This window comes from Astyanax mexicanus, chromosome 24 (genome assembly GCF_023375975.1).
Source record: "Astyanax mexicanus isolate ESR-SI-001 chromosome 24, AstMex3_surface, whole genome shotgun sequence".
Taxonomy (NCBI): Eukaryota; Metazoa; Chordata; class Actinopteri; order Characiformes; family Acestrorhamphidae; genus Astyanax; species Astyanax mexicanus.
In genome coordinates this window covers 4607143-4634466 of record NC_064431.1, presented here as the reverse complement: position 1 = coordinate 4634466, position 27324 = coordinate 4607143, and the positions used below count along the sequence as shown (strand labels likewise).

General features: G+C 40.0%; 3 protein-coding genes across 4 annotated transcripts in view; 2 read left to right on the top strand and 1 right to left on the bottom strand.

Annotated features, from left to right (window-relative positions):
- Positions 1-27324, top strand: part of mmel1 (membrane metallo-endopeptidase-like 1) — a 230362-nt gene that overhangs the window by 49550 nt on the left and 153488 nt on the right. The gene's annotated exons all lie outside the window — the stretch shown is intronic.
- On the top strand, positions 53-20934 carry slc45a1 (solute carrier family 45 member 1). 2 transcript variants are annotated; one of them, XM_049471634.1, is made up of 10 exons: positions 53-259; positions 2378-2821; positions 3966-4058; positions 5631-5855; positions 7307-8193; positions 10978-11131; positions 11838-12014; positions 13335-13540; positions 16476-16701; positions 20031-20934. In XM_049471634.1, the coding sequence occupies exons 2-10, from the start codon at positions 2395-2397 to the stop codon at positions 20057-20059; spliced, it is 2424 nt and encodes an 807-aa protein (XP_049327591.1). In that variant the 5' UTR covers positions 53-259; positions 2378-2394; the 3' UTR covers positions 20060-20934. The 2 variants fall into 2 exon arrangements, with proteins under 2 accessions (XP_049327591.1, XP_049327590.1); XM_049471633.1 differs by having other exon boundaries at positions 16476-16736.
- si:ch211-222l21.1 (prothymosin alpha) lies at positions 21303-25410 on the bottom strand. The gene is made up of 5 exons (XM_007251444.4): positions 25254-25410; positions 22974-23069; positions 22546-22609; positions 22340-22425; positions 21303-22225 (listed from the first exon to the last, which is right to left on the bottom strand). The coding sequence occupies exons 1-5, from the start codon at positions 25302-25304 to the stop codon at positions 22154-22156; spliced, it is 369 nt and encodes a 122-aa protein (XP_007251506.1). The 5' UTR covers positions 25305-25410; the 3' UTR covers positions 21303-22153.

The following is a 27324-nucleotide window of genomic DNA, read 5'->3' as shown; positions in this document are numbered from 1 at the left end:
AGCCGTGACGTCGCAGCGCTGAGAGAGAGAGCGAGAGGGAGAGTCTGGGAGAGCCGAGGAGGAGAAGAAAGAGGAGCAGGAGGAGGAGGAGGAGAAACAGAGCAGCAGGATGAAGAGCAAAGGATGGACGATAAGAGGCTGAGACCATGAGGACTGCAGCACCAGAGACCGAACCGAGAGGGAGAGAGCAGAAGACCCGTGAAGACCCCCCGGCTGGTGGTCGGACCCTGCAGGGCTGATGGGCAGAGAGCTCGCGGAGGTAACAGAGCTGCCCCTCTTTCTCCATCCCATAATTAACCTGACCTGCTGCTCAACCCTGCAACCCTACACTTTACTTCAGCCTGGTTTAATATATATTTTTAATAATAATAACCACCCTCACTTTACTGGAGAAGTCTAGCTAGCTAACCCATCATTAGCTATTATATATATTATTTTATTAGATAGGCTATATAAATAATAAAATTAAACAAAGAAAAGTACTAGCTAAAAAGAGATTGTTGCATTTATATGTGTTTTTTAAACATTGATTTACGTTAAGCTAAAGTTTTTTTCTTTTTTTCTCCTCCTTTCTTGCACAACATTGCAAGTCCACCTTAAATATAGTGCGGCGGTAGAATGTAAATGCGCACTGTTTAAGGTGGAACGTGTAATCGTTGATTAGCCAGCTCAATTATTTATTAAGATATCAGCTAAAATATAGATTTTTAAATATTTTAAATATTGTATAATAGTGCAGTTTAATTTAAAGCTGAAGTTGGCTTATTTTTCCAATCTTTTCGTATTCGTCAAAACCAGTCCACCTTAAACGGTGCTGTAGTAACCTGTAAATTCTGCACCGTTTAAGGTGGAATGCGTAAATACCATATAAAACGCTGTTTAGTTTGAAAATAATTGCAGAATTAATGCGTTTATATCATAACGAGTGTACTCAGTTAGTGATGTATATGTTTCTGAATTGTTTAAAGTTTAAAAATGTGCTTTAAAAAAAGGCTTATAATGTATTAGCCTGCTTAGCTAGAGTAGTAATAAGCATTGTGTTGTCTGTAAGCTTTCAAGCACATGTGCACTGCGCATCCCCCCCCCCCCCATCATCCTCACCCTCGCCCCCCCCACCCCCCTCCCCCTCACCATCCTCCTCACCCTCTTCCTCCCACCGCCACCACTAGCTGCAGTGCTTCGTGTACAACAGGCTAACCAGCACAGCATTTAGCACAACACCTCAGGGTGTCTCAGCAGAGCCTTTGGGTTCATATTTTAAGACATTTAGCTGCTGATGCTGATGTTTGATGCTCGGTTCTCCTGCTCTGCTCCATCACTAGAGGAACAGTGTGTGTGATGGATGGTGTGTGATGCTGTAGTTGTCCTCCTAAAGCTAGTTCAATGTCACAGAGATGCTGCTGCTGCTGCTGCTGTCTGAGCAGGAGGAGGAGGAGGAGGAGGAAGAGGTGGACACAGTGTTCACCAGTGCCTGGGTGGTCAGAAAGGAATAGTAATGAATAATATAAAATTAGTTTTACATATACAGTACCAGTCAAAAGTGAGGACACACCTGACACTTTTTATGATTTTTACATAGTACATTTAATATTGACGTCTGTATCAAAGCTATACAGGAACACATGCAGAATTATTTTGTAAACACAAAAAAAAGTGTTAAAGAAACTTTTCCCTTGGGTCAGAATTACAAAAGAAAGAAGTGAAATCTTCCCCCTAAGCATTGGGACAACTCTTCAAGTACCTGTAGGCCATCCTACTGGACTGATGTGATAGCAGTGGAGCCCTAAAATTCAGCAACCTAACTGCTGGACTTTAGTTACATTTTGGGCGTATCTAGGAAAATACCTGTGGGTTTCTTTGGTCGCTTGTTTCACTATCTTTACCATGATTCTTAAAGCCCTAGGAATGTGCCTGTGACAAATCACTGTTTGAAGGTCCATGCTGTAACACACCCCCCTTCCCAAGACGTTTTTTATAAATTGTTAACGATAGTCGTTAAAACAAAAATGGGTCAATAACAAGAAGTCAAAAATACATAGAGAACACTATATAAATAGATTCAATACTCAGCATCCAGAAGAGCAAACAAAGGGGTATACATACAGAGTAAGTCAAGTGAAAACAATTAGTAGCTCGGAGAGCTGGAATGCCGTACATCACGTGAACAGTGGAGTCCAGGAAGTCCGGTGTGGGTGCATGCTGGGAAGTAGAGTTTTGTGTCAGACATTGCATGTTGTGCGATTTGGCTAATGTGCATGTGCACACTTTAAAAACAGTGTTGATGTGATATATTACACAGCCCTATTTGCCTTCCTTAGTTTAGAATTACTGAAGTATAAATGCTTGACAGTTTGGTCTGTTTTTGCCTGATATGCAGAATTTACCAGCGCGACCATGATGTCCTCTCCTGGAATGGGCACGCCCAGCGATCCCCTCCTGGCCAGTCCGGGAGGGGACCGGCTCGGGACATCCCAGGACGCTGCCTGGAGGCCGACCCTGTCCAAAACGTCCAGCTTTCCAACGTCCACCACGCGCCACCTCAGCCACCGAGCCAACAACTTCCAGAGGCACCCCAAACGGAGAAAGCTGATCCGGCCCTCGCCCCCTCCACCACCCAACACGCCCTGCCCACTGGACCAGCTGGACCTGAGCGAGCTGCCCCCCCGCCGCACCTTCCCCGAGCTCCTCTTTAACGGCTGCATTCTGTTCGGCATTGAGTTCAGCTACGCTATGGAGACGGCCTACGTCACTCCAGTGCTTCTTCAGATGGGCCTTCCGGATCAGTTCTACAGCCTCGTGTGGTTCATTAGTCCGATATTAGGTAACTGCAGAAGAAAAATATATGTATTTTATGCATTTGTAATAAGTAATTTGCAATCACCAGTTTAATAATACTGTATAATGCAGATATTTGTATGAAACTGTGCATATACAGTATAACATTTACAGAAATACAGAAAAGCATGGATCTCCAAAACAGCAACTTTACAGGAAAAAGATAAAACCTCTTAACTTTCAATGGAAGTCAATGTAAAAATAATATTTTTCAGGTAATTTTGGACAATTTCTATTGGTCCATTCACCAAGAAATTTTGAGACAGAGTAAAAGACAGTTTGTGTGTTCAAATTATGTAGTAAACTAAAAATCAACGAAGATGGTTCGTTAAATATGGTGTTCTGGGTAAAATGAATAATTCCAGAGTTCCTCATTTCTAAATATTGCCAGTTACAGTACAGTACCAGAAATTAGAATCAGTCTCATGACGGACTGGGTGCTTTGGGTTGTGCCTTTGGTCAAGGCACTTAACCCTCCGGTCTCCCAGGCTGAGCTGTTTCTACACTAAGTGCAGCTACTCAGCGAAATGACTCATTTCCCTTGTAAGAGAATCAATAAAGTATAACTTCTTGCTGCTCCCATAATGCTCATAATATTGAATTAAACATCTAAAACAAATCATGATGTCTAGGTGTGAATTAGGCCACATACGATTAGAAAAGCTGGCTGGAAGGTCGCTGGCTTGATCCCCACAGACTGGCATCCATGACTGAGGTGCCCTTGATTCAGTTATCTAACCCCCAGTCAGTCCCTGGGTGCTGAGGTGGCTGCCCACCCTGCCTCAGGTGTGTGGTTTCACTGCCCTAATCACTAGTGTGAGAGTGTGTGTGTGTGTATGTACTGCAGTGTGGAGGTTGAATTGTATTGTACAGTGTTCTTAATATAACAAATTACTGTTATTATTAGTAAGAAACGTGATGCCAGACTTAAGAAACAGTATCATGCATGCTTTATTCAGAATCATCACAGCTCTTTCTTTTTTCATGTCTCTGCTAAAGCATGCCCTTTGAATCCCAGCAGCTCTGTGTTTGAATATGCTCAGACCTGAACTCCTCTCAGTCTGAGTGGCTCAGCAGAGCTCCAGTCATTAATCTCACTTTATACCCTCTCTTTACTCTGTCATCTTTAGGGTTCCTGCTCCAGCCCATCCTCGGAGCGTGGAGCGATCGCTGCACGTCGCGCTTTGGTCGCCGGAGGCCTTTTATCCTCGCCTTGGCAATCGGTAAGAACTGGCATTTAGGCACTGGCAGACTCAAGAGGGGGGCCAAGTGGGGCAACCACACCCCTGGTGCATCTGTAGTTGAAAGGTGCCCTCTAGACTGGCACAAAGAGTCAAAACCTTCTAATTATTCTTCCACAATATAGATAGTTCTGCAAATGCCATATAAAATGTGTCAGCTTTTTTTTTGCTACTCTCCTCCAATAAACGTTGCCTAGCTTTACCAATAACAAACTACCTTCCACTACCAGAGCAGGAGCATCAGGAGCGTCCCTCACTATCTTTAATAAACTCCTGAAGACAGAGCTCTTCAAAGAGCACTTACTCTCCTAACACCTCTAACTAACTACCTTCCCCTACCAGATCAGGAGCGTCCCTCACTATCTTTAATAAACTCCTGAAGACAGAGCTCTTCAAAGTGCTCTTACTCTCCTAACACCTCTAACTAACTACCTTCTACTACCAGATCAGGAGAATCTCTCACTATCTTTAATAAACTCCTGAAGACAGAGCTCTTCAAAGAGCACTTACTCTCCTAACACCTCTAACTAACTACCTTCTACTACCAGATCAGGAGAATCTCTCACTATCTTTAATAAACTCCTGAAGACAGAGCTCTTCAAAGAGCACTTACTCTCCTAACACCTCTAACTAACTACCTTCCCCTACCAGATCAGGAGCGTCCCTCACTATCTTTAATAAACTCCTGAAGACAGAGCTCTTCAAAGTGCTCTTACTCTCCTAACACCTCTAACTAACTACCTTCTACTACCAGATCAGAAGCGTCCCTCACTATCTTTAATAAACTCCTGAAGACAGAGCTCTTCAAAGAGCACCTACTCTCCTAACACCTCTAACACACTATCTAACTACTTCTAACCTCATTTCCTTCTTCTCCTCCTTTTCTCCCCTATCCTACTCTTTACCTTTGGCCTTTTTAAGGCCCTGTATAAAATACTTTTTTTTTGTCTAGAATTTCCTCTAGAATGTTATCTATTTCTAATGAACATAATCATTTGTCGTTTAAGTCGTTTAATAACCATGGAATAAGTGTTTTATTATATGTGTGGGTTAGCAGTGTGTAGGTGAAGAACAAATTTACAGTACATGCTTAGTATAAATACTGTTACTTTACTGTTTTACTGTTAAGTACTGTGGCTTTTAATGAACCACAGATTCCAGAAAACTTCATGAGGGGATGGGAGCTCACTGTGATAGTTGATTATTGGTACTTAAGAACTTTTCCAAGGAAATTAAACTGCTTAAACTGTTAAATTAAAAAGATATTTTAGGAAATAAAAAGTGCTTTTTTTGGTGATTTTCTAGGTGAGTCTAGAACTGTCTGGACATTTACTGATCATCTAATCATTAATTTATCCTCTTTCGTTTTTGTTTGCCTTGATCCATTTTCTGCATCTCCTTTCGGTTTTGTTTCTCATGAAATGCTTTGTTTTTAATAAAATATTCACTCCCTCTAAAAGCCCGGTGTTTTACCGTGAGAGAGCCGTTTCTGAGGAGGGGATTTCCTGCTGTTCTTCATAACCGAAACGTGTGTTCTCTGTGTTGTGTTCTCAGGCGCTCTGATGGGTCTAACGCTGGTGTTAAATGGGCGGGACATCGGCTCAGCGGTGGCAGACACAGCCGTCAATCACAAGTGGGGCATTGTGCTGACTGTGTGCGGCGTGGTCCTGATGGACTTCAGTGCGGACTCAGCTGATAACCCCAGCCACGCCTACATGATGGACGTGTGCAGTCCAGAAGATCAGGACAGAGGGCTGAACATTCACGCACTACTGGCAGGTCAGAGGCCGGTGTTCGTGAGAGAATCGCAAAATAAAACACCATTAAATCCAGATGTGATATTATCTTTATTATAATATTTCGATTTTCTTACATTGGAGTACTTTCGTTGTTTTGTATTAGGGATGTCTCAACCCAGTTCCCAATTCAAAAGATCATAATTGGAACTGATCTTTTTTTTTCTTCATATTTTTTCCGTCAATTTATTATTTTTTTTCTGCAAAAATCAGTACATTTTTGTTCATATAATTTTGATCAATTTTAATCTCATTTATTCCCTCTAAAATGGTGTAAGAAGGAGTAAATTAATACCATTCATTCAAAAAAAAATATTGACAAAACATTATACACTATATTGACAAAAGAATTGGACCACCTGGTTATTCATTGCTTCCTCTAAATTCTTAGTTTCCTACATAAGGATTAGGCCTAGTCTTAGACAAGGTTGTCTAGGAAACAGAGTATGAAAAATGGGTTTATCGTGCTTTTGTTAGAGCAGCTGTCTCTACTGTCCAAGAAAGGCTTTCTACTAGATTCTGGAGCATTGCTGTGAGGATTTGATTGCATTCAATTGCTATTTTAATTATAATAAGTGAAGTCAGGATACCTCATCCTCTATTATGGAGTTCTTTCCAAAAGAAATCATATGGTTCACCAGCAGTCCAAAGAACACAGTGTTCTCAGTGCTGGGGAGCCTTATTCCCCTCGGCCATGACTGGCCTGCAGCATGTTACCAATTTATTCCAAAAAAAATATGCTAGATGTTTAACAAATGAGTCATATAAGTTTCTGCGTTTGGATTAATAGCTGAATTATGAAGATGAGATCTTAAGTGGTAAAAACTTCTAGGTTTAGTTTTTTTTTCAGTAATCATTGATTTCATGTATTAAGACATATACAGCTCTGGGAAAAAATAAGAAACCACTTAATAATTGTGGTTTTCCTTGGTTTTACCAAATTAAAAACCTCTGGAATATAATCAAGAGGAAGATGGATGATCACAAACCATCAAACCAAACTGAACTGCTTGAATTTTTGCACCAGGAGTGAGTAGCACAAAGTTATCCAAAAGCAGTGTGTAAGACTGGTGGAGGAGAACATGCCACGATGCGTTAAAACTGTGATTTAAAAAAAGGGTTATTTCACCTAATATTGATTTCTGAACTCTTAAAACTTGTTATCAATGTGAACTTGTTTTCTTTGCATTATTTGAGGCCTGAAAGCTCTGCATCTCTTTTTTTTTTTGTTATTTCAGCCATTTCTCATTGTCTGCAAATAAATGTTCTAAATTACAATATTTTTATATGGAATTTGGGAGAAATGTTGTCTGTAGTTTATAGAATAAAACAACAATGTTCATTTTACTCAAACAAAAACCTATAAATAGCAAAATCAGAGAAACTAATTCAGAAACTGAAGTGATCTCTTATTATTCAAAATTCTCTGTGCAGGTCTGGGCGGCGGGTTCGGCTACATTGTGGGTGGAATCAACTGGGACCACACTGAGTTTGGCAGGTCCATGGGCGGTCAGCTTCGGGTCATCTACATGTTCACCAGCATAACACTTATAGCCACGACAGCTATGACCCTGACTAGCATCCCAGAACGGCCTCTCATTCAGAGCCAACCTCAGAACAAGAACTCCAGAAACCTGAAGAGCCCGAACCTCCCCCTGCCACCGTCCCCGCCGCCTCCTGCCGGAGCCGTCACCCACCAGGAGGAGGACGAGGAGGAGGACGGCCTCTACAGCTACCAGTTTTCTGGCCGCAGGTACCCGGATTCCCTCGGCCACTCGTGCAGCGCCAACGCTAGGCTCTGCGCGGGTCTCAACAGCCCCATCTCCCCCCTCAGCCCGTTAACACCCAAATACGGCAGCTTCATCAGCCGAGACAACACTTTAACCGGCATTAACGAGTTCGCCTCATCCTTAGGAACGTCATACATAGACAGTGTGCTGATAGACTGCTACACTGGACAGCAAACACCTGTACCACTGGAACCTGAGCATATAGCCCCGCCCCTTCCTCCAGGAGACACACCTCCCGTTCAGGTGTTGCAGCCAATGGACGTGCCCACGCAGACTGAAGATTCACAGCAAAGGGAATCAATACAGCCGAACGGAGGCCTGCAGGGGACTGAAACGCTGCAGGCTGTGGAAGAAGTCCAAGCCATTGAACATTTGGAGCCCAGCGAGGCTCTGCAGGCCGGGTCTCAGCAGGGCAGCACCTCAGGGATTCTGAAACGCCCTCAGAGCCTCGCCTTAATGGAGGACCCGCTGATTGTCCCCAGTACTGGCCTGGAGAATGGTCGCAGACGCACCGTAACTTTCAGCCAGCAGGTAAATCTCTCTAATGCTTTGTAAAGAATAGAGGTGGGAATCACAGGGTATCTCACTATATGATATTATCACGATGCATTGACAACAACAATGATGTCATGATACTGTGATTCTGCGGTACTCGATATATCACAAGCCTATTCTCTACGATACTTCACAGCAACAGTTGTTAAAGAGGATAAAAAACTCCAAAATAAGCAATTTATGGATATTTTTCAATATTAAAGTTTACTCTATTCATTTGATTAGCACCACCATGTAGAGTTTTGAAGCAGTAACTTTATTAAGTCTGTGGGGTTTGCATGATGCTAGCTAACTGTTTTTTTTAGATTTCTACAGATATGTATGGAAGCTTATAGCAAACATATTATGCATATAATCGAATTTGGATGGTAAAATCTTTCCCATTAGCATGTATTATTTCAGCAGCCCTCAAATTACCCAGTGGTACATATATATCTGTATTTATATTTATAGTATATACTTTAGATGACTATTTTAGCATTGCAGCCATCAGTATCTTCTCTGCAGGCCAATCTTATCTTCTTTCTTATGCTTCCATTTATCTGTGACAGTTTAGTCAGCAGGGTACTTCATAAAAGTAGGCCAAATTGTTACAGAACCATCTGTAACAAGCTCTGAACCTCCTTATTATGCAACTGCCTGTTTTTTAGATATTCTATTATGACAGATAAAACAAAAAAACTTTGTTTCTGACTCAGGTTGGTTTGATGGTTGTTCCAGCTTCACATAGACACCTGTCAGTTCCACACACTGCCATTATAACACCTTCACTACAGCAATTTCATACCACTTCACACCTCCCCCTTCACAAACTGTTGTATGACCTAACGGGCCTCATAAAATCACAGGTGGGACTCAAACACAGTGGTGTAAATGTCATTTTCCCACGTCTCATTTGAAGCGAAGAAATCCCTCGACCAGACAGTGAAACATCTTTGAGAGTAAAATAATCCAGGACAGTCATTTCATTGAATTTAACCCTTTGAATTGTTTGAAATGTAATAGTTTTCAGAATATAAACCCCCATATCTATAAAACACATTATTTTCTATATCATTAGTATTTTCTATATTATTTAGCAGTTTTATTTATTTTAATGCAAAAAACCAAAACTACAAATTGAACTATGTATTCTACACTAACCATTTTTAATATTACAGGAAACAAATCAAAGCAAAATACAATACCTTTAACTCACATTTACATCAGCGTTCAATTTTTGCCATAAATTTACCCAAGAAGTGCTATTACAATCATATATAATCAACCACTTGCTTCAGCAGTCCAATTTTAGTCCTAAATGTACCTCATCAGTGCGATTTCTAATCGTAGCTCAGCTAATGTTGCTATTTAAGCTCTATTCAGCTCATGTCTTTCAGCTGAAAGACAGGCAGTTTGGGGAGATACTAAGTAAACGAAGTAACCTAAACCTAAGTAACCTTGTAAAGGGATTGTAAAGGTTTTATTTCATTTAATTAATGCAAGTAAAGTGTAAACATGTACTGAACAACCATGGAGTGTGGACCTGCCACCACTGCTTAAAAAATCCTAACATTAGAGAAATCCCTTATCGTATTTTACGGACTATAAGGCACACCCTATTGTAAGACACACTATTAATGAATGTCTATTTTCATACATAAGACGCACCAGATTATAAGGCCCATTGTAAAAACAGCTTATTTGGGTGAATAAAGCACTTCCGTTTACTTACAGTAAGCTTAGACTTCCAATATTTTCAACAGCGTGGTTAGAAACAGTGCTAGCCGAGGTTAGCAGCGCTCAGCGCTAGTAAATGTTGCCTGAGAGCGGTACACTGAGGAACCCTGAGTGTTCTTGTGACCCAGGGTGATATCAGCTGGCGGTTTGTCCAACGTAGCCTATTTCAACACGGTAAACACGCAGAATACAGTCCGATATACTCTCCTCTGAACTGCGAAAGAGCTTACGTTGCTGTTAGCGGCTAATGCTAATAATGCTCCAGCCTCAATGCTGGAGAAACTCTACTAAAAACTCCTGTATAACGCTGCACTTCAGCAGAGTGGCTTTACTGCTCCTTAATACCTGACTGATAGAATTCATACTTAAGGCGCACTGGATTTTAAGGCGCACTGATGATTATATAGTGCGGCAAATACAGTACTTAATGACTTTAAATAAATTAATAATTGTTCTGTATAAATTGTGAGGTATTTGTGCTTACTCAGATGAACGCTGAGAATTTTATTTGTCCATGTTCTGACAAATCATTTTGGTTGCCAAAAATTCAATGTATGCAAAATGCAATGTTGGTATGTCTGTAAGTATCTGACTGTATACAAGCCTTTTCTTTTATTTAAGCACTGCTTTCAGTTTCATCTGATGAAAAAAAAGTGCTTGAATCATCTGAGAGTAAGAAATCTAGCAAACAAAGCACACTACATGTTCAAATGTTTGTGGACACCCTATTTAATGAATGCATTTATTTACAACTTTAAGTTGTACCCATTATTGATACAGATGTGCAGATTATCACACAAAGTTTTTTTGCCTAGTTTAGAACAGATAAATGTGAATCTGTTGGCAAAATGCTTAATGCCAGGTGTGAGGTGGGGGGGGGGGGGTGTAATGCCCCCCATCTTTAAGGCGGCTGTAGAATGGAATGATAGTGCTTCATCCAGTCAATACATTTGAGACAGTTATTCCAACAAAAGCAGGATAAATTCATTTTTAATACCCTTGATTTCAGATGTCCTTGATCTTCTTTTGTATTGCTCCCAGGTGGCGAACATCCTCCTGAACGGTATGCGGTACGACAGTAACCTCAGCGACAGCACAGAAACGATAGACACTCAGATGTCTATAAGGCTGCTGTGCATCGCCATCTACAGGATGCCCCCGTCACTGCGCAGCCTGTGCACCAACCATTTTCTGGGTAAGATATTCAGATACTTATATTCTTTAAACTACGGACAAATTTTCTCTTAAATTTCTCTCAAATATTGTCATTTAGAGCATTTATTTGCAGAAAATGAGAAATGAGAAATAACAAAAAAGATGCAAAGATGCAAAGAAAACAAGTTCATATGGCATATTCTGTGAAAATTAATATAGCAATATGTGTGAAATCTATCTATCTATCTATCTATCTATCTATCTATCTATCTATCTATCTATCTATCTATCTATCTATCTATCTATCTATCATTTCAGACAGGGGATTGGGGGGTAGGGATGTCTGCTATTTAAAAGGCTCAGGCACAAATATAGACTATTGGTGGGGTGTAAGATAAGCAATGAGCATCGTGACACACCTTGTTGCATATTTACCGGATAATTACAGTATTGCAATACAACTCAATATGTAGAACTGATACAGCTGTATGTGTATCAAATACCCAGGTTTATGTCAGTATGCAGCACTAATTATTACCATTGAAGAAATGAAAACTTGTGAAATCCTTCATTAGGAGCTGGAGCTGTGTGGATCAGATTCAGCAGATCATCGTTCAGGTTAATCTCTGCAGGATGAGGGTCATTCTGTATAATCTGTGCTCTTTATTAGTACTTAATCAGTGCCAGTAATGACCTGTGTGTGTATGTGTGTGTGTGTGTGTGTGTGTGTGTGATGCTTTTGTCAGGCTGGCTGTCGTTCGAGGGGATGCTGCTTTTCTACACTGATTTTATGGGGGAGGTTGTGTTCGAGGGGGATCCCAAAGCGCCCCACGACTCCGAGGCCTATCAGCGCTACAACGCTGGGGTAACCATGGGCTGCTGGGGCATGTGCATCTATGCATTTAGTGCTGCTTTCTATTCAGGTCAGTAGGCCACACCTGACACCTGTGCAGATGTTTATGGGTTGTTTTTACCTTTGTTTGGGTTTTTTTGTACAGAAAGTAAACTTTTATCTGGGTCAAAACTGATACATACAGTACCAGTCAAACATTTAGAACCACATTCTTATTTAATGTTTTTATTTATTCCTTTATTTAATTTCTTTTCTACATTGTAGATTAATATTAAATACATAAAAAAACATTTAAGGGACACATATAGAATTATGTAGTAAACATTAAAAAAACGTTAGTCCTCCACATTAATCCCCTGATCTAAACCTGATGAACTGAGATGGTGATTTGAGGTGATTTAATTGGGATGAGCTGGAGCTTCACAGCAAAGCAGCTACTATTGTTCAGCACCTCCAGGAACTCCTTCTCTCAAGACCCTGAGAAAACTATTCCAGGTGACTCTCCCTCATGAAGACACTGAGATTAAAATACCAAGAGTGTGCAGATCTGTCCTCAAAGAGAAATGTGCTACATAGAAGAATCTAAAGTATAAAACATATTCTTTTCTGGGTTTTTTTATTCCACGTGTTCCTGTATAGCTTTTAGTTTCTTCAGTATTACGTTTACAATGTAAAAAAAATTATAAAAAGTAAGAAAAAACCTTTTGACTGGCACTGTACATTGGAAAAACTGTACAATAAGGGTACATTAATTAGCACTACATATGACAGAACGTCTCAACTAGTTTTTAAATGACACTAGTTATGAACAGTGATGTTAGTCACGCGTACAGTACTCTAATCTGATCATTTATAACAACAAGTAATTTCAGGCGTTACAATTTTCAACCCAGTATTCAGATTTAAGTTACTTTAAGTTAATCCAAGTCACTGTGCAGAACTATTTTTGTCATTTCCTTAGTAAAAAGATATTGTATTAAAATTAAGTAATCCATAAAGTAACTTTAAGTAATTTTTTATATTTATTTTTTTAATTACTCCTTTTTAAAGGAGTAATTAGTAATCAGATTACTTTTTCAAAGTAACTATGCCATCACTGATTATGACATTCATAATTATTACAAAAAATTTAACTGTCTCATTTCATTCATTCGTTTCAACATACTTAAGCATTACCCTTGGATAATGTAACAATGTAATTTAACAATGTTTATTACTGTCATAGCAGTAATGTTATTTGTAATTCTTACTGAAAATTGTTACCCATATTTTTTATATATTTATCTCAGTAATAACTTCATTTTCTTCTTCAATACTATCTATAATCTAAGAATCTGACGATATTGTATAGATTGTTTAATTACTTTGGGTGTTCTTCTGTGTTTTACAGCCATTCTGGAGAAGCTGGAGGAGCGGTTCTCATTGCGTACGCTGTATTTCTTCGCCTACCTGGCGTTCGGTCTGGGCACGGGCCTGGCCACTCTCTCCAACAACCTGTATGTGGTTCTGTCTCTGTGTGTGACCTACGGAGTGCTCTTCTCCTCACTCTGCACGCTGCCTTACTCACTGCTCTGCGAGTACTACCAGAGTCCACAGGTACGAGAAACACTTAACAGCTTAGATAGCAAAACAAATCAGTCTCAAACCCTGTACTAGGTTTTTGGTTTTGGTAAAAGATGCAGTTTTACAAGCTTTTACGGTCAGTGTAACAATTATTAATTACAGTTGCAGGATAAATGCACATCTAGAAAATTGGATATAAAAACTCTAATATGGATCTGTGCTAAGCTAAGCTGAAGGCTAAAATTAGCTAACATCATCATATAGAAGCTCTTGTGTTCAATGTCTGCTTCCTTAAAAACGAAATCGACTAGCTTAGCTGAAACAAAATGGAGCAAAAACACAATCAGAATCTAGTAAAAAAAATTATATTGTTTTAATTTTATTTCTATTTTCTTCCTATATTCTCCCCAATTTACACTGCCAATTACCCAACCCACCCATTAGGACTCCCCCTAGTGATGCCCCAACACACCAGGAGGGTGAAGACTAACACATGCTTCCTCCGATACATGTGAAGTCATCCACCGCTTCTTTTCGAGCTGCTGCTGATGCAGCATTGCAGAGTAGCATCACAGCGCACTCGAAGGAAAGCGCAGCGACTCGGTTCTGATACATCAGCTCACAGACGCCCTGTGCTGCAGACATCACCGTAGGAGTGATGTGGGGAGAGAGCGCCATCTACCCACCCGGAGGAAGCAGGGCCAATTTTGCTCCCTCTGAGCGCTGGCAGCTTGATTGCAAAGCTGCACGAGTGGGGGTTCGAACCTGTAACCTTCTGCTCATAGTGGCAGCGCTTTAGAACGCTGGACTATTCTGCGCCCCAGAATCTAGTAAAATTTGAGAAAGCCAAACTCAGTGGAAGACTGAGAGCAATGCTAAAAGCGAACCTGGCTACAGCCTCTTTTACCTGCTTACTGCACAACAAAAAGGACCAAAAACGAGGACAACACGACTATCCTCTAAGGACTAAGAGTCAGGAATAATTACATTGATAACATTGCACTATAATATGGGGGGTCTGCAAGTTGTCTAAGTGTCATAAACCAGCCAATAAAACAGACATTGAAGTTGTTTTAGCCACAAACTTTCCATTGAAATTTTGTTTAATTTTGGAGCAAACTATTAGGGTAGTAGCCTAAATAGGATTGTTAAACCTCATCTGAGCAATATTTCACAAGAACTAAACTCACAATAATCTGTATGCATTAAAAAAAATCTATTATTATTATAATGAATTAGGAATGCAACAAAATGACAATATATTAAAAACGATATTAAAAATCCCACAGTGTGTCGTGGTATGCTGTTGTTCCTCAGGCTGTAACTCTGGATATTAGTGGTATCAAAGCCTTTATACCTCGTCCTGAATGTTCCATCTCTTTCCTTTTCTCACATTAACTTAAAGTACGATTCGCAGTGTGTTTGTGCGTATCTGTTTCATGCTGGTTAAAGATATTTCTGTGATCCCTTTAGAAGCTCTGTCTGGTGGTCTCTGGGTGGGCGTGCTGTGGACAGAGCTTAAAATAGAAGGCAGAGATGATGATGTGTTTGTAGGCTGAGCCTTTTGATTTCTCTGTTCCTCATGCTTTCTGTCTTTAACAGGCACTGTATCCAAAGAGAGAGTCACATTAGAATACACACCCAGTGCTCATGTTGCTCCAGTTGCCTTTAAAAGTTGTACTTTCATTAATTGGTCCCTTTAATAGAAACATGTGTTCTATAGGTGCATTGTTTTTGTGCACAGCTACACTATACTGACAAAACGTATTCACTCACCCATCCAAATCATTGAATTCAGGTGTTCTAATCACATTCATGGCCACATTAGAAACACAGAGAAGTCTGTAACTATTAAAAGTATAAGTATTTTATTTAGAGAAATTACAGATAAAGCCAGAGAGAGGTGAGTGCTGTTTCCTACAACTTCAAAAGACTCTTGGAGGAAACTGGAGAAACCTGCTACAGGAACAGTCACGTCTGGCTGACCCACATGGCAACAGCTTTAGCCTTTAGCTCAGCTTAACATGACTGGTCTAAGTCTCAGTTTGAGCAGTAAAGAGACGAATTAGAGGTCTGACAGGTGAAGTGCAGTACGGTAATGAGGCCATTGATAAAATAAGAAAATAAAAAACAGCTTTTCTGGGCCATACAGCACTGCTACTGAAGTACTAAAAAATAGGGGTGTTCTAAAACCTTTCACTGGTAGTGTATATTATTGATATCCTAAGCGTATATACAGTTACACTTGTTAGGCCTTGTTAGCACAGTAATGTACACTGCCTGGCCAATTAAAAAAAGGTGCCACGAAAATCACACTGTAATATTTGGTTGGAAGCCCTAAGCTTTGCATTCACTGTGGCATCGCTTCGATAAGCTTTTACAATGTTTTTTTTTCTCAAGATTTATTTTAATCCAGTGTTGCTGGATTAATTTTCAACCAAGATCTTGCAGCAGCATTGATGATGGTAGAGTCTGACCGCTGCACAAAGCAGCTCTTCTCCATCCAGCACATCCCAAAGATTCTCAATGAGGTTAAGATCTGGACTCTGTGGAGAACTCTCTCGATCCATGTGTGAAAATGATAAATGATGATCTCATGCTCCCTGAACCCTGAACTCTTTCACAATTCCAGCTCTATGAATCCTGACATTGTCATCTTGGAATATGGCTGTGTTCATCAGGGAAGAAAAAATCCATTGATGGAAGAATAACCTGGTCTATATTCAGTATATTCAGGTAGTCAGCTGACCTCATTCTTTCAGCACATACTGTTGCTGAACCTAAACCTGCAGACCAACTGCAGCATCAACCAACCAACCCCACATTATTTACTCACTTAAGTCCAGGTGACAACTTTTTTTTTGGCCAGGCAGTGTAGAATTAAAGCAATAATGAACAATACAATTAGTATAATTAGCATAATACCATGACCTGTCTATTATGTCTCTGTGTGTGTTATCTCCCCCAGTTCTGTGGCTCGTCAGAGGATGGGACCAGGCGGGGCATGGGGGTGGACATCTCTCTGCTCAGCTGCCAGTACTTCCTGGCCCAGATTCTGGTCTCGGTGGCGATGGGCCCTCTGACCTCGCTGGTGGGCGGGGCCCAGGGCGTGATGTACTTTGCCAGTCTGATGTCATTTGTAGGCTGCCTGTACTCCTCGCTGTGTGTGGTGTACCAGCTGCCACCTCCGGAGGGTGAGCACCCGCAGAGTGAGAGCCAGCCACTACTGGTGCACATTTAAATTTAACGCTCTTTGTCTTATACTGCACTTACTTACACATACACACATTTTACTCACCTGTACACATAAACTCATGAACATTTGATCACATTAGACACGCACAGAAATGTTTTTTCACTGTCTTAATTATTTATATCACTTCACTGAGATTTTGTAAACTTTTCCACACACTTTAAGATGCATCATATGCTCACACACACATACACACACACACACACACACACACTCACAACCATCAGCCTGCATTTCCTCTCCCACTTCTGTTCAGCCAAACATCATGCAATGTTATATGAGATATGTGAGAGTGTGTGTCCTGCTCTGTCTGAGAGATTCAATGAGAAAAAATAGCAACATTCTGAATCCAAAGATACTACAGACCCCCAATTACCTGAGGGGTTTGACTGATGGGTTGCCAAATGAATCCAAAACCCACTCTCACATACCTAAATGCAAGGGTACCCTCTGTTTCGGTGAACTCGCCAATGGACTGTGTCAAGATGTCAGTTGTATATTTGCATGTGAATCAGCACTAATGCCTTACTGTAGGCCTCTGTTTCTGACTGTGTGACAGTAAAACAGAGAATGTGCGTGTGTGTCGTAACGTTTTCTTAAGATACGCTAGCATTCGGCTAGTTATGCTGTAATTAAGCCTTAAGTCACAAAACACACAAACACACACAGACACACACACACACACAGTAAAACACACTTCACTAGCATTATGCTGTAGGTAAGCCTTAAACCACATATTCACACACAAAGTCATTATTATACACACTGCACCTAAATGAATTAGCCTAGTTGGGGATGCAGTAATTTCAGTTTGTGGACAGACCATCTAATAAATTCAATCAGTTACTTTAACCATAAACAAAGCAATGCTCCAAAAATAGTAGAAAGCTTTTTCCCTGGACAGCAGAAACATATACTCCAACAAATGCAGGACAAACTCTTTTTAATATCCTTAATTTAGGAAGAAACGAATGAAAATGTATTAGCGTGTGAAAGTGTCCCAATACTTTTGTCCACATAATGTAGTTGGACTATGCTGGCTGAATTAGACTAGGCTGTTCAGGCTTTAATCTGACACACACAATTATTCACACACACACACACACACACTGCATCAATAATTAAGCTAGTTACAATAGAGAGTTAATTGAATTGACTGCTTGGGTTTAAAGTTGCATAAAGGGGCCTAAAACTAGCATTTAATGTGTTATCTGTCATATTCTGCTGTATTCTGTATTACATTCACTCCCTTTAGCCTTGTCATGTTTTCATTTCATTTAAACGTTTTCTCACTACAATACCCAGCATGCATTAGGTAAATGCCCAATCATATACAGTTACTGTCTGCTAATGTAGCCACTGGTGTATTAGCTAATATATAATGTGATATTTGGCCTCTTATCAGGAATAAACAACACATTTTAGGTAGCGTTGAGTATCTGCCCCAAAGTGGTTGTAGTTTTTTCAAATGCACTTCCCACATTCCTTATCTTTAAACAGAAAATTCTTGTTCTATAAACTACTCAGCAGTGCTATACTAGGGCAGGACAAATGTTTGCAATAAATGTAGTGTTTGGTATTTTTTTATTTGGCCAGAGTGACCCTATAATTCACACACTTGATACCCCACTGCATTGGATTTAGGGCTGTTTGCTAATTGGTTATGCTAGGCTATTTGGGCTTTAGTAACACCCACTACTCCGTTGCACTAGCATTGGGTAGATTAGTAAGTTTGTTATGCTAGTTAGGCTTTAGTGTCTCAGACACACAGTCACTAGCTTTAGGATAAGCCTTGTTAGGAGCCTCTAACGGTGACATCATGTTAAAAAAAATATGTATTTTGCTAAGTTTATCCTCAGCTCAAATTTGAAAAAGGATAAAAAAAATGGGAGGGGTAGTCTGAGAGTAGCACTGGGTGATGTATGGGTTTAGAGGCAGGGCAGGAGGGACTGGTTGTTTCATTTCTTCAAAGGAACTATGGTTTAGGGTTTAGTAGCTCTTTAAAACATGGGAATGAGGGAACTTATATTATCTGGACTTAAATATATTCTTCCCAAGCCTTAATAAGTTGTCCCCACACATTAATTATCTCGTTCCCAATTAGCTAGTGGCCATGCATTATTTTTTTTTTTCATTATATAAAATCTGTAAGCTTACTAGTTTGTTATGCTAGGCAATTTATGCTTAGGTCATACACACATTACACATTAATACTAGAATAGAATTAGGATGTTTTCCCAATTGGTTGTTTCTCTTTCATTTTCTGACACACATACACTATTCCACTACACTGGCTTTAGGCTGGTTTGCTAATTTGTTATTCTAGTCTAGTTAGAAGTTAGCCTCAGACACACTTACGCACTGCACTAGCTTAAGGATGGTTGGGTAATTTGTCACACTAGGCTAGTTAGGCTTAAATCATGCATACATTACCACACTGGAGTAGCATCGGGCTAGTTTTCTACTTAATTAGACTTAAGTCTCTCTCTTTCTCCCACACACAGACAATATTCCAATACACTGGCTTGCTCATTGGTTATGCTTCTAGCTATTATGCCTATAGATAGTTAGACTTAGTCTCACAGACAATCACTACCCCACTACACTAGCATTGGACTGGATTTCTGTTCAGTTACATTAGCCTGGCTGGGCTTTAGTGTCACACACACACTACAATAGCTACAGGCTGGTTTGCCAGGTTTTAATCACCTACTTCTCTCACTTTCCCAAAGAACTAGCTTTTGGTTGGTCTGCTAGTTGGTTTTAGTGTAACGCACACACACCACATGCATGCTCTTTAATCTGAATATACAGCTTTACGCAGATGGACACACGAATATAATAAGAATCATAAACTGTGGATTTATGATGGTTGATCTTCTCACTGACATCATGCTTTTGGTTTGGAGCTCAACGGAATCTAGCTGGAGGTGACAAGTCCAGGTCCCGAAACAAAAAATGGCTACGATTTTGTTCCAACTACCTGAACAGCTCTGCTGCAGCTTATTTTCTGGACCTGGATTTGCCACAACAGATTGTAACGGAGCTGAGCAGCGTGGCTGTTCCGACTGCATGCCACCGTTGAGTCACCCCCCTCCAAAACAACCTCATCTGTCCATTGATTGATTGATTGATTGTGTGAAATGGTCACAAACATTTTCGTGCACTCTCCTATAGCGTGCCATTAACGGTAGCCGCACGTTCCACCGCCTGCTGCCCTGTGCGCCACAGGAATGCTGCTTTAATGACAGTCGTTCTTGTCATTATCAGGCAGAGCGGACGGTGAGACTGGGGTGTGAGTGACTACAGGGCTCCAATAACTGAAGAAACGGGCCAAACCACCCTTTTTCGGTTTGGCGGGAAGGTGCAGGAGGTCAGGAAGACACAGTGCGAACAGTGACAAACCAGGACTCTGCTCAGCACTCTGATAGGAGCACTGCTGGCAAGCCAGGGCCTGGTGATCAGGAGCGGGGCTGTTCTCTTCATGGCCACTAGGAGACAGAACTTCATGCTTTTCACTGGAAGCGGCGCAAAATGTCTACAAACTGCTTTTGCTTGGAGGCCGAGTTTATCTAAAGTTATCTGGTCGAGTTTGTGCTCCTGGGCTGAGTTTAACTCTGATATCCAGCTTTTTAAAGACTGCTTTGGCTATTTAAAGGGAAATTCCATGGATTTGTAACAAATTTAGCACAAGGATTTCTATTATTTTTTCATTCTGATGAGTTTTTTTTATGTATTCAAGTCTTTCAGAGTGGTTTAACATTAATGTAGCTTTTTATTTCAATCTTAAAAATTTCCAGTGAACAAGTCAACATAAGGTTTTGTATTTGGTGTTTTAGCCAAGTATGTGCTGCCTCATATCGCCTTGCATGTATTTTTGTAACATCTTGGGGCAAAAGCTTTCTCTGAAATAGAAATAATACCACAACTCAGTATCTCAAGCTTATTCAGATTAGTTTTGTCCCATACATCTTTAAAATTAGTCAGTTATCTGAATCCCATTACCATCACTGTGAACAGGCACATTTATCAAATCATAGACAGACTGTTTCAACAAATGTGAAATTCCGCTTTAAACCAGCCTGGGAAACAAAATCTGATCGATAACTTCTAAACATCTGGCCTTCATAAAACATTCAATCCAAACAAATAAAAGCTTCTAAATCCATTACAATCCTCTCCATTGTGCAGTCTATAAGCATGTTTAAAACAAACCAAATATACTTAATACTGGACCATAATGCACAGAACTGTAGTTCTGGCCAATTTAGATCAGGCACATAACCTAAGGGTATACTTTATCCAGAACCGGTATATTATTGTTGTGATTTGAAAACATCCAATTTCAGCTCCATCTTGAATGATTGGAACGAGGGAAAGTAGTCTGCAGTATTTCCACCAGGGGGCACCGGAGCAACAAAAATAAATAAATGAATTGTGCCATAGAAAACTTAAACTCAGCTGCAGCTTAAGCCACAAATTAAAACATGAACCAAAAATTGACAACAGCACAGTAGGTCAAGGAAAAATGACAAACACTGGTTTAAAAAGACAAGATTGATTTTATTTATACTCCTGAACCAGAATATACAAAGCAGTGGTCAAAAGCAACCAAAACACAATCATAAAAAAGAAAATCGCTTAGAGGACTGAGAACACCAGTGCCAGCATGTTGTTCTGATATAGGCTGTTTCGATCCTGCACTCCCCCATACAAAACAAACCGACCAAACAAAAACTGAAACTGTACATAAGGATATGAAAAAGGTACAATCCTTCTGGAATGCATATGGAACAAAAGACCAAAAACCTTAAAGGTTTAAGAGGGGTTAATTAACATGACATAAGCTAGTCGCATAAAGGGACAAGCCATCTTTTCTTTTCAACTAGGCGCAGTAACGAGACCCTTTCATTTACGTATGCCATCTGTTGCATTAACAGATCAGCCAAGCAAGGGATTAACTACTAGCAGCACAAACAGTCGGGATTAAACATTGTCTATTAGCCCCTGCTTAAAACTTTATCTTTGGTCTTAAGTGAATCAGAGTTTTATCACCCATGTAAATGTCAGAACATTAAGAGAAAGGGTACAGCGGCTTTGTGTGTGTTTCTGTTGGTCAAAAACCCCAGTAGAGTATGTGCTTACAAACTTATGGATTAATTCATATGTATAAGTTTCCATCTTACAAAAGGGTACTAAAATGCTCCTACACCAATAAATAACATCTTACAAAAGAGGAAGGGGTCATGATGATATAGGTTTCAGTGCAATATGTTTGTAAAGGGAAGGTCCGGGGGAATAACAGGACATCTGTAAATTAAACGCAGAAGCACAGACTCTACCAGGTCAGTTTGACCACACAGACAGAGCTACCAAGGTGGATAGCAAAGGCTTTAGGCTTTCACTTCAGCTTCTGTGGATTCACCATTCTCCTCTGTCTTCTGTTTCTTTGTTTCAACTGACTCCTGTGAACACAAGAGAACAAGATAGACTGAGTAACACAAAGATGTCAGGAGCACTAGGCAACCTTTCAATCATGATCATGCCTGAAAAGCAGACGAGCCATGTTTCAAACCCACCTCCTCCTCCGCTGGACGTTTCACTGCCTGCCCATCTGCTTCCTCTTCAGCAGCTTTCTCCTCTTCCTTACCCTCCCCCTCTGGAGCTGCTACACAAAACCAAAGCTTCATTTTTAATGGGTTTAATTACAAATACCAAACATCACTCAACATTTAACAACAACTGGTGTAAGAAATATTAACGAAGTAGAGGGTTCACCACTTACCCTTTTCCTCCTCAGCTTCCTTTTCCTCCTCTTCACTGGCTTCTTTGTGAGAATCACCATTGGTCTAAAAACAAAAGAAAGTCAAATGTTTATTTTAAAATACAGAATTATAAAAAAAAAACATTGTAAGCCTTTTTACTCTGACAGTCATTCAAATGATGTGCATGACTTAAGACTGACTGCCATGAATTGTGGGAGGACCACTAATGAAATTCCACTCCCACCAGGACTCTGCTTTGAGAACACAGGCACACAGCAGAAGCTAATACCAGCTCTGCTTCAGCTACATCTGTGGCAGTTCTCAAGCCCAAACAAAAGAGCAGAACGGCAAGGGGGATGGGCCTCCCAACACCTGCAAGCTAGGGCCAAGCGCAGCCACCACTGCTGCTAGGCCTGCTGGGAAATACCCCCACGTCTTAGTCACTTACCGTTGTTCCATTGCCATTGGCAGGTGCGTCCCCATTGCCGTTCTCTTTTGGGGCCTCCTCGACCTCCTCCACAGCCTCTTTCTTCTCCTTAAGGTCCTACAAACACACAAAGTTACAGAAGATGTTAAGACAAACAATTTGCAAGTGTGGCTGTGACTTATGCAGCTACAGATCTTTAAGCTCTTTCTTTAATCTCCAAATTAGTAGCAAACTGAGTGGAAGTAAGTGCATTTCCACCAGCACATCCGCCCACAAGGAGCACAAACGTCATAACCACAGATCCCACAAGCGTGTTGGCTGAGCAGAGCAGAGCTAAACAAAAAGCCATGTGTGAGCAAGCAGCACAGCTCTTTAAACCCCTCAGTGGAAACCTGGCTGCCTTATGTTCATGTTTTAAACCTTTAACCATAACTTTCAACCCAATTGCCAGTCAGGCATATATACTGTAAATAACTGAAATTATCTGCCTTATTTCACACAGAATACAGCAGAGCATTGAAGGTCAGTGAGGCCCTGAACAGGGAAGAAATGCTATTTTTGATTGCATGAAAAACTTAATTTAAACGTTGATGATTGAAAGCCACCTTTATTAAACATGGCATTGGCAAATAGGCGTAGGTTAGTGTTGAAATTCTAACGTTTAATGGACGTTCATCTCAAGACTTTGAATGGGTGGATGCTGCCTAATGGATTCTACACTCAGAGAAAAAGGTGCTCCCACAAACAAGAAAATTGCTATAGTAAAAATATTTATATTTAAAAAATTACTTAAGTTTCTACACTACAACAATGCAATCTTTAAATATAGAACACAAATATGGTTACACATCTTTAAACTAAATAAAGTTTTACAAATAATGGCTACACATAAACCTATAACGTTGAATAAACGTTAAATCGCCCTTCACGAATAAAACTAATTACTAAGTCAGAGATCAACGTTGTTTCAGTAAAGATCAGGGATGGAAACATGAACGTTAATCTAACGTAGCTACGTTTGATAGCGTTATCCATCTGTGCGCGTTCACTAGAGGACAAAAAGAAAAGCGCGTGGCCGACGCGAACAAAGCCCACAGCGCGCGCGCACCCGCGCTCGCTCACCGAGCCGCTTTCCCGCCCTTTCAGCGGGAATTACGGTAAGAGTTTAGAAAATACACGAAAATAACGCGTAATAAAGGAATATATCGTTAAAAAGACGTACGTGGGAGGATTTTAGTCAAGAATAAACGTTTTCTGAGGCGAACTAAGGATTCTTAATTAAGAAAAAGCACAAAAATTACCACAAAGCTCCGTTTTTTTAACACAAATAAGCAAACAAATAAGTAAGATAACGCTATCTTGTTAGGTTAACGTTTTCATTTCAGTTAAAGGCTTTCTTTAAAATCTACAAAACGTAAAATACGAGGTAAAAAGGACGACAAAGGCACTCACCTAAGCCAACTATGCTAGGTTAACAGTTACGTTACCTCACAATGCCTTTTTAACGCTATTTAGCCAGTCAGCTAACATTAACTAGATTGTCTGACAGGATTTTTTATAAGCGAGACTTAGCTAACGGTGGCTAACTAGCGAGTTAGCTAGTTAAGCTGTTCTGTTAGGCTAATTATCAGTTAGAATTATGAATGAACACAGTTCTAAGACTAGTTTTTCTGTATTCATTAGGTTAGATCTCTAGGTTAAATAGTTCTTAACTACTTTGTTAGCATCCCATTTAACTACCAATTATGTCATGAAACTTACCTAGTTAGAACAGTTTACTAGCTAGCTAAATTAACTTACCTTATCTTAGAATAAAATGTAAAAAACATATTGGTTATTAAACTAACCTTACTTAAGGTTTTGTTTAGATAATGCAGTCTTTTAGCTGTAGGTTAGTTTTTTATTTCGAATTTTAAAAAAAAAAATCCCATTTATCTACTAGTTAAAAAGATAACGCTATCCAAGTTACTAACCCTCCTCCGTGATTGAGCTCAACCTTACAAATCTAGGCTAATTAATAATTGGGGTTATTTAGCTAATTACTCATTAAACTAAAGCTAGCTAAGTAGTTATGGTAGTCTACTAACCTAAGTAAATTTACCCCAAATAAAACAAACAAAAATCTAATTTAACTACTAACCTAGGTTAGCTAAGCTTATTCACCTCACCGTGATGGAGAGCTCACCCTTTCTCCCGGAACACGATGTAGCTAACCTAACGTTTCCTTTCATTATTTCTCTCACACACACGTTTCTGCTCCTTCATTTCTTTAGTCGCTTCCCTCACAAAACCCGTCCTTACCTTGGCGGTAACCTCAGGGGCAGTGGTCGTGTCTACAGCGGTGTCGGCCATGGCTGCTGAGATGTGATGTGAAATTAAAGTGTAAGTTAGTGGAGGAGAGGAGCCCCGTGCAGCTGGAGGAAAACGGAGAGAGTGAACCAAACGCGCCTCAAACCTGAGAACTGAAAACCAGCTCGGTGACGCGCCAACCCGCTGCCGCATTTGATTGGATAGTGGTTGGTGACGCGCTGAGCGTTGTGACACTGGATTTGGCAGGAGACAGCAAATCAAAATTTCAGACGATGTTATTGAAGAAGATTCGCTTTACGCCCCTCCTCCAACGCCCCGCCCACCACAAACCCACTACCGTCAACCAATTGGTGAAGATTCTCTGCTGGTAATACCCGGGCTTTTACAAGCATAAGATGGAGGCAAAAACATTATTCAAGGTGTATTGAGTTATAACGCTACAGATAAAGGTGAAAACATTAGTAAAAAATGAAAAGAAAGGTTTTAGTAGCTGTACTCAAAGTGTTTGTCTCATTCAAAGGTGTGAGAAGTATTCACATTCATTACTCTGTAGGTAGAAGTATAGATACTAGAGTTTAAAATGCTTCTGTAGAAGTTGAAGTGACAACTCAAGCTTTTTACTCAAGTAAAAATGTAAAACCACTTAAAGTATAAAAGTAATGTAAGAAAATAATTGACTGCGTACAAATCAATAGGATGTCGGAGAGTTATATACTCTGGAAGTAGTTATTTATGTAGATAGTCTTTTTTTTAAGTTGTCTAAAAATAATGACTCCAGTAAAGTATAGTTAACCAAAAATTATATTTATTGTAAGGTAACAAAGTATTTGTACGTTGTTACTTGACACATTTGGTCCTTTTACCTTGTATAATAAGTCAGTACTCAATATATTATATCTTCAGTAAAAAACACAAAATCATTCCATAATAAGATCACGGAATCAGGACTTTGAATCCAGTTTCCAGTCCTGGATTTTGCATTTGCTGAAACTTAAGAGAAAAGCTCATGTAATTGACAGGCTATGTAGCATCACACATAGGCCGTCTAGGAATACTGTCCAGATTTAAAGACCTCTATAGGCCTACACGGTTTTAAACTCTTTTTACTTATAACTTAAACTCAAAGTTTATGCATTGTGATATACTGTAATAGTATTACATTTCATTTTAGTTGGACAGTTAACAATCAAAATTGTTCTGATCAATATTCAGCTAGATTAGCAGGTTAGTAAAGTACAGTAATCACTTGTCAATAATCATGCTGCAGTCAGCTTGTTTTATACCAGAAGTTATTTTGCAGGGCAGTGATATGAGATGTAATACGTATTTTATTTTGTTTTTATTAATCTAGTCATTTTACGTTACATGCCAACAGTTTCTTGCTAGAAACAATACCAGATCACTTTATCACTGGTTATGAACTAGACAAAATTAAGCTTTTTTATACCAGTAGTGACACATTGGGATGTATATGATGTATTCTGTACATGCTTCCAGCCATGTGCACCGTATGCTGCAAAATACGCATATTGATATTGCAATCACATCTGTAATGGTATTTGTAATCAGTTAAAAGTCTACAGCTGACTAATATTTCAAAATGACGGTTTCAAAATCTTAAAAATGTCAAATTAAATTCTACAATTATTTACGTACAGTGATTTTTTATTTAAAATATACTGAATTTCAACCCATTAAACGGGAGTAATATTGTCATATTGCACAGCACTAACTATATGCAAACATTTCAGCCTTTGTTTCGTTTTTAATAGGCTTGTGGTGAGCCTGTGGCACCTTGTCTGCTCATACAGACCCGTACGGCTGCCGCGTCTTTGTGTACAGCCACTATTTCATTAGCATGTTGTGAGTAAAAGGCCATTGTTGCCCAGATGGAGACGCAGCAGGCAGCTGTTGGGTTCCCACTTTGACATGCTAACTCCCCCTCACCCACTCCAATGAAGGTCCACGCACACATCGCCGCCTCTTTGATATTGTAACAGCTTGCAATGTCTTCATTGCACGACCCGGTTCTGGGTGCTGAGCCAAAGCTGCCAACCTGTTG

Excerpts from the sequence above, each read along its gene's own strand:
- slc45a1 (XM_049471633.1), top strand. The coding sequence starts at position 2,395 with ATGATGTCCTCTCCTGGAATGGGCACGCCCAGCGATCCCCTCCTGGCC. Across the intron at positions 8,194-10,977 it reads CCGTAACTTTCAGCCAGCAG|GTGGCGAACATCCTCCTGAA; the intron begins GTAAATCTCTCT and ends TATTGCTCCCAG. Across the intron at positions 16,737-20,030 it reads GTGAGAGCCAGCCACTACTG|GCAGAGCGGACGGTGAGACT; the intron begins GTGCACATTTAA and ends TGTCATTATCAG.
- si:ch211-222l21.1 (XM_007251444.4), bottom strand. The coding sequence starts at position 25,304 with ATGGCCGACACCGCTGTAGACACGACCACTGCCCCTGAGGTTACCGCC. Across the intron at positions 23,070-25,253 it reads CCCCTGAGGTTACCGCCAAG|GACCTTAAGGAGAAGAAAGA; the intron begins GTAAGGACGGGT and ends GTGTGTTTGTAG. Across the intron at positions 22,610-22,973 it reads CCAATGGCAATGGAACAACG|ACCAATGGTGATTCTCACAA; the intron begins GTAAGTGACTAA and ends TTTTGTTTTTAG.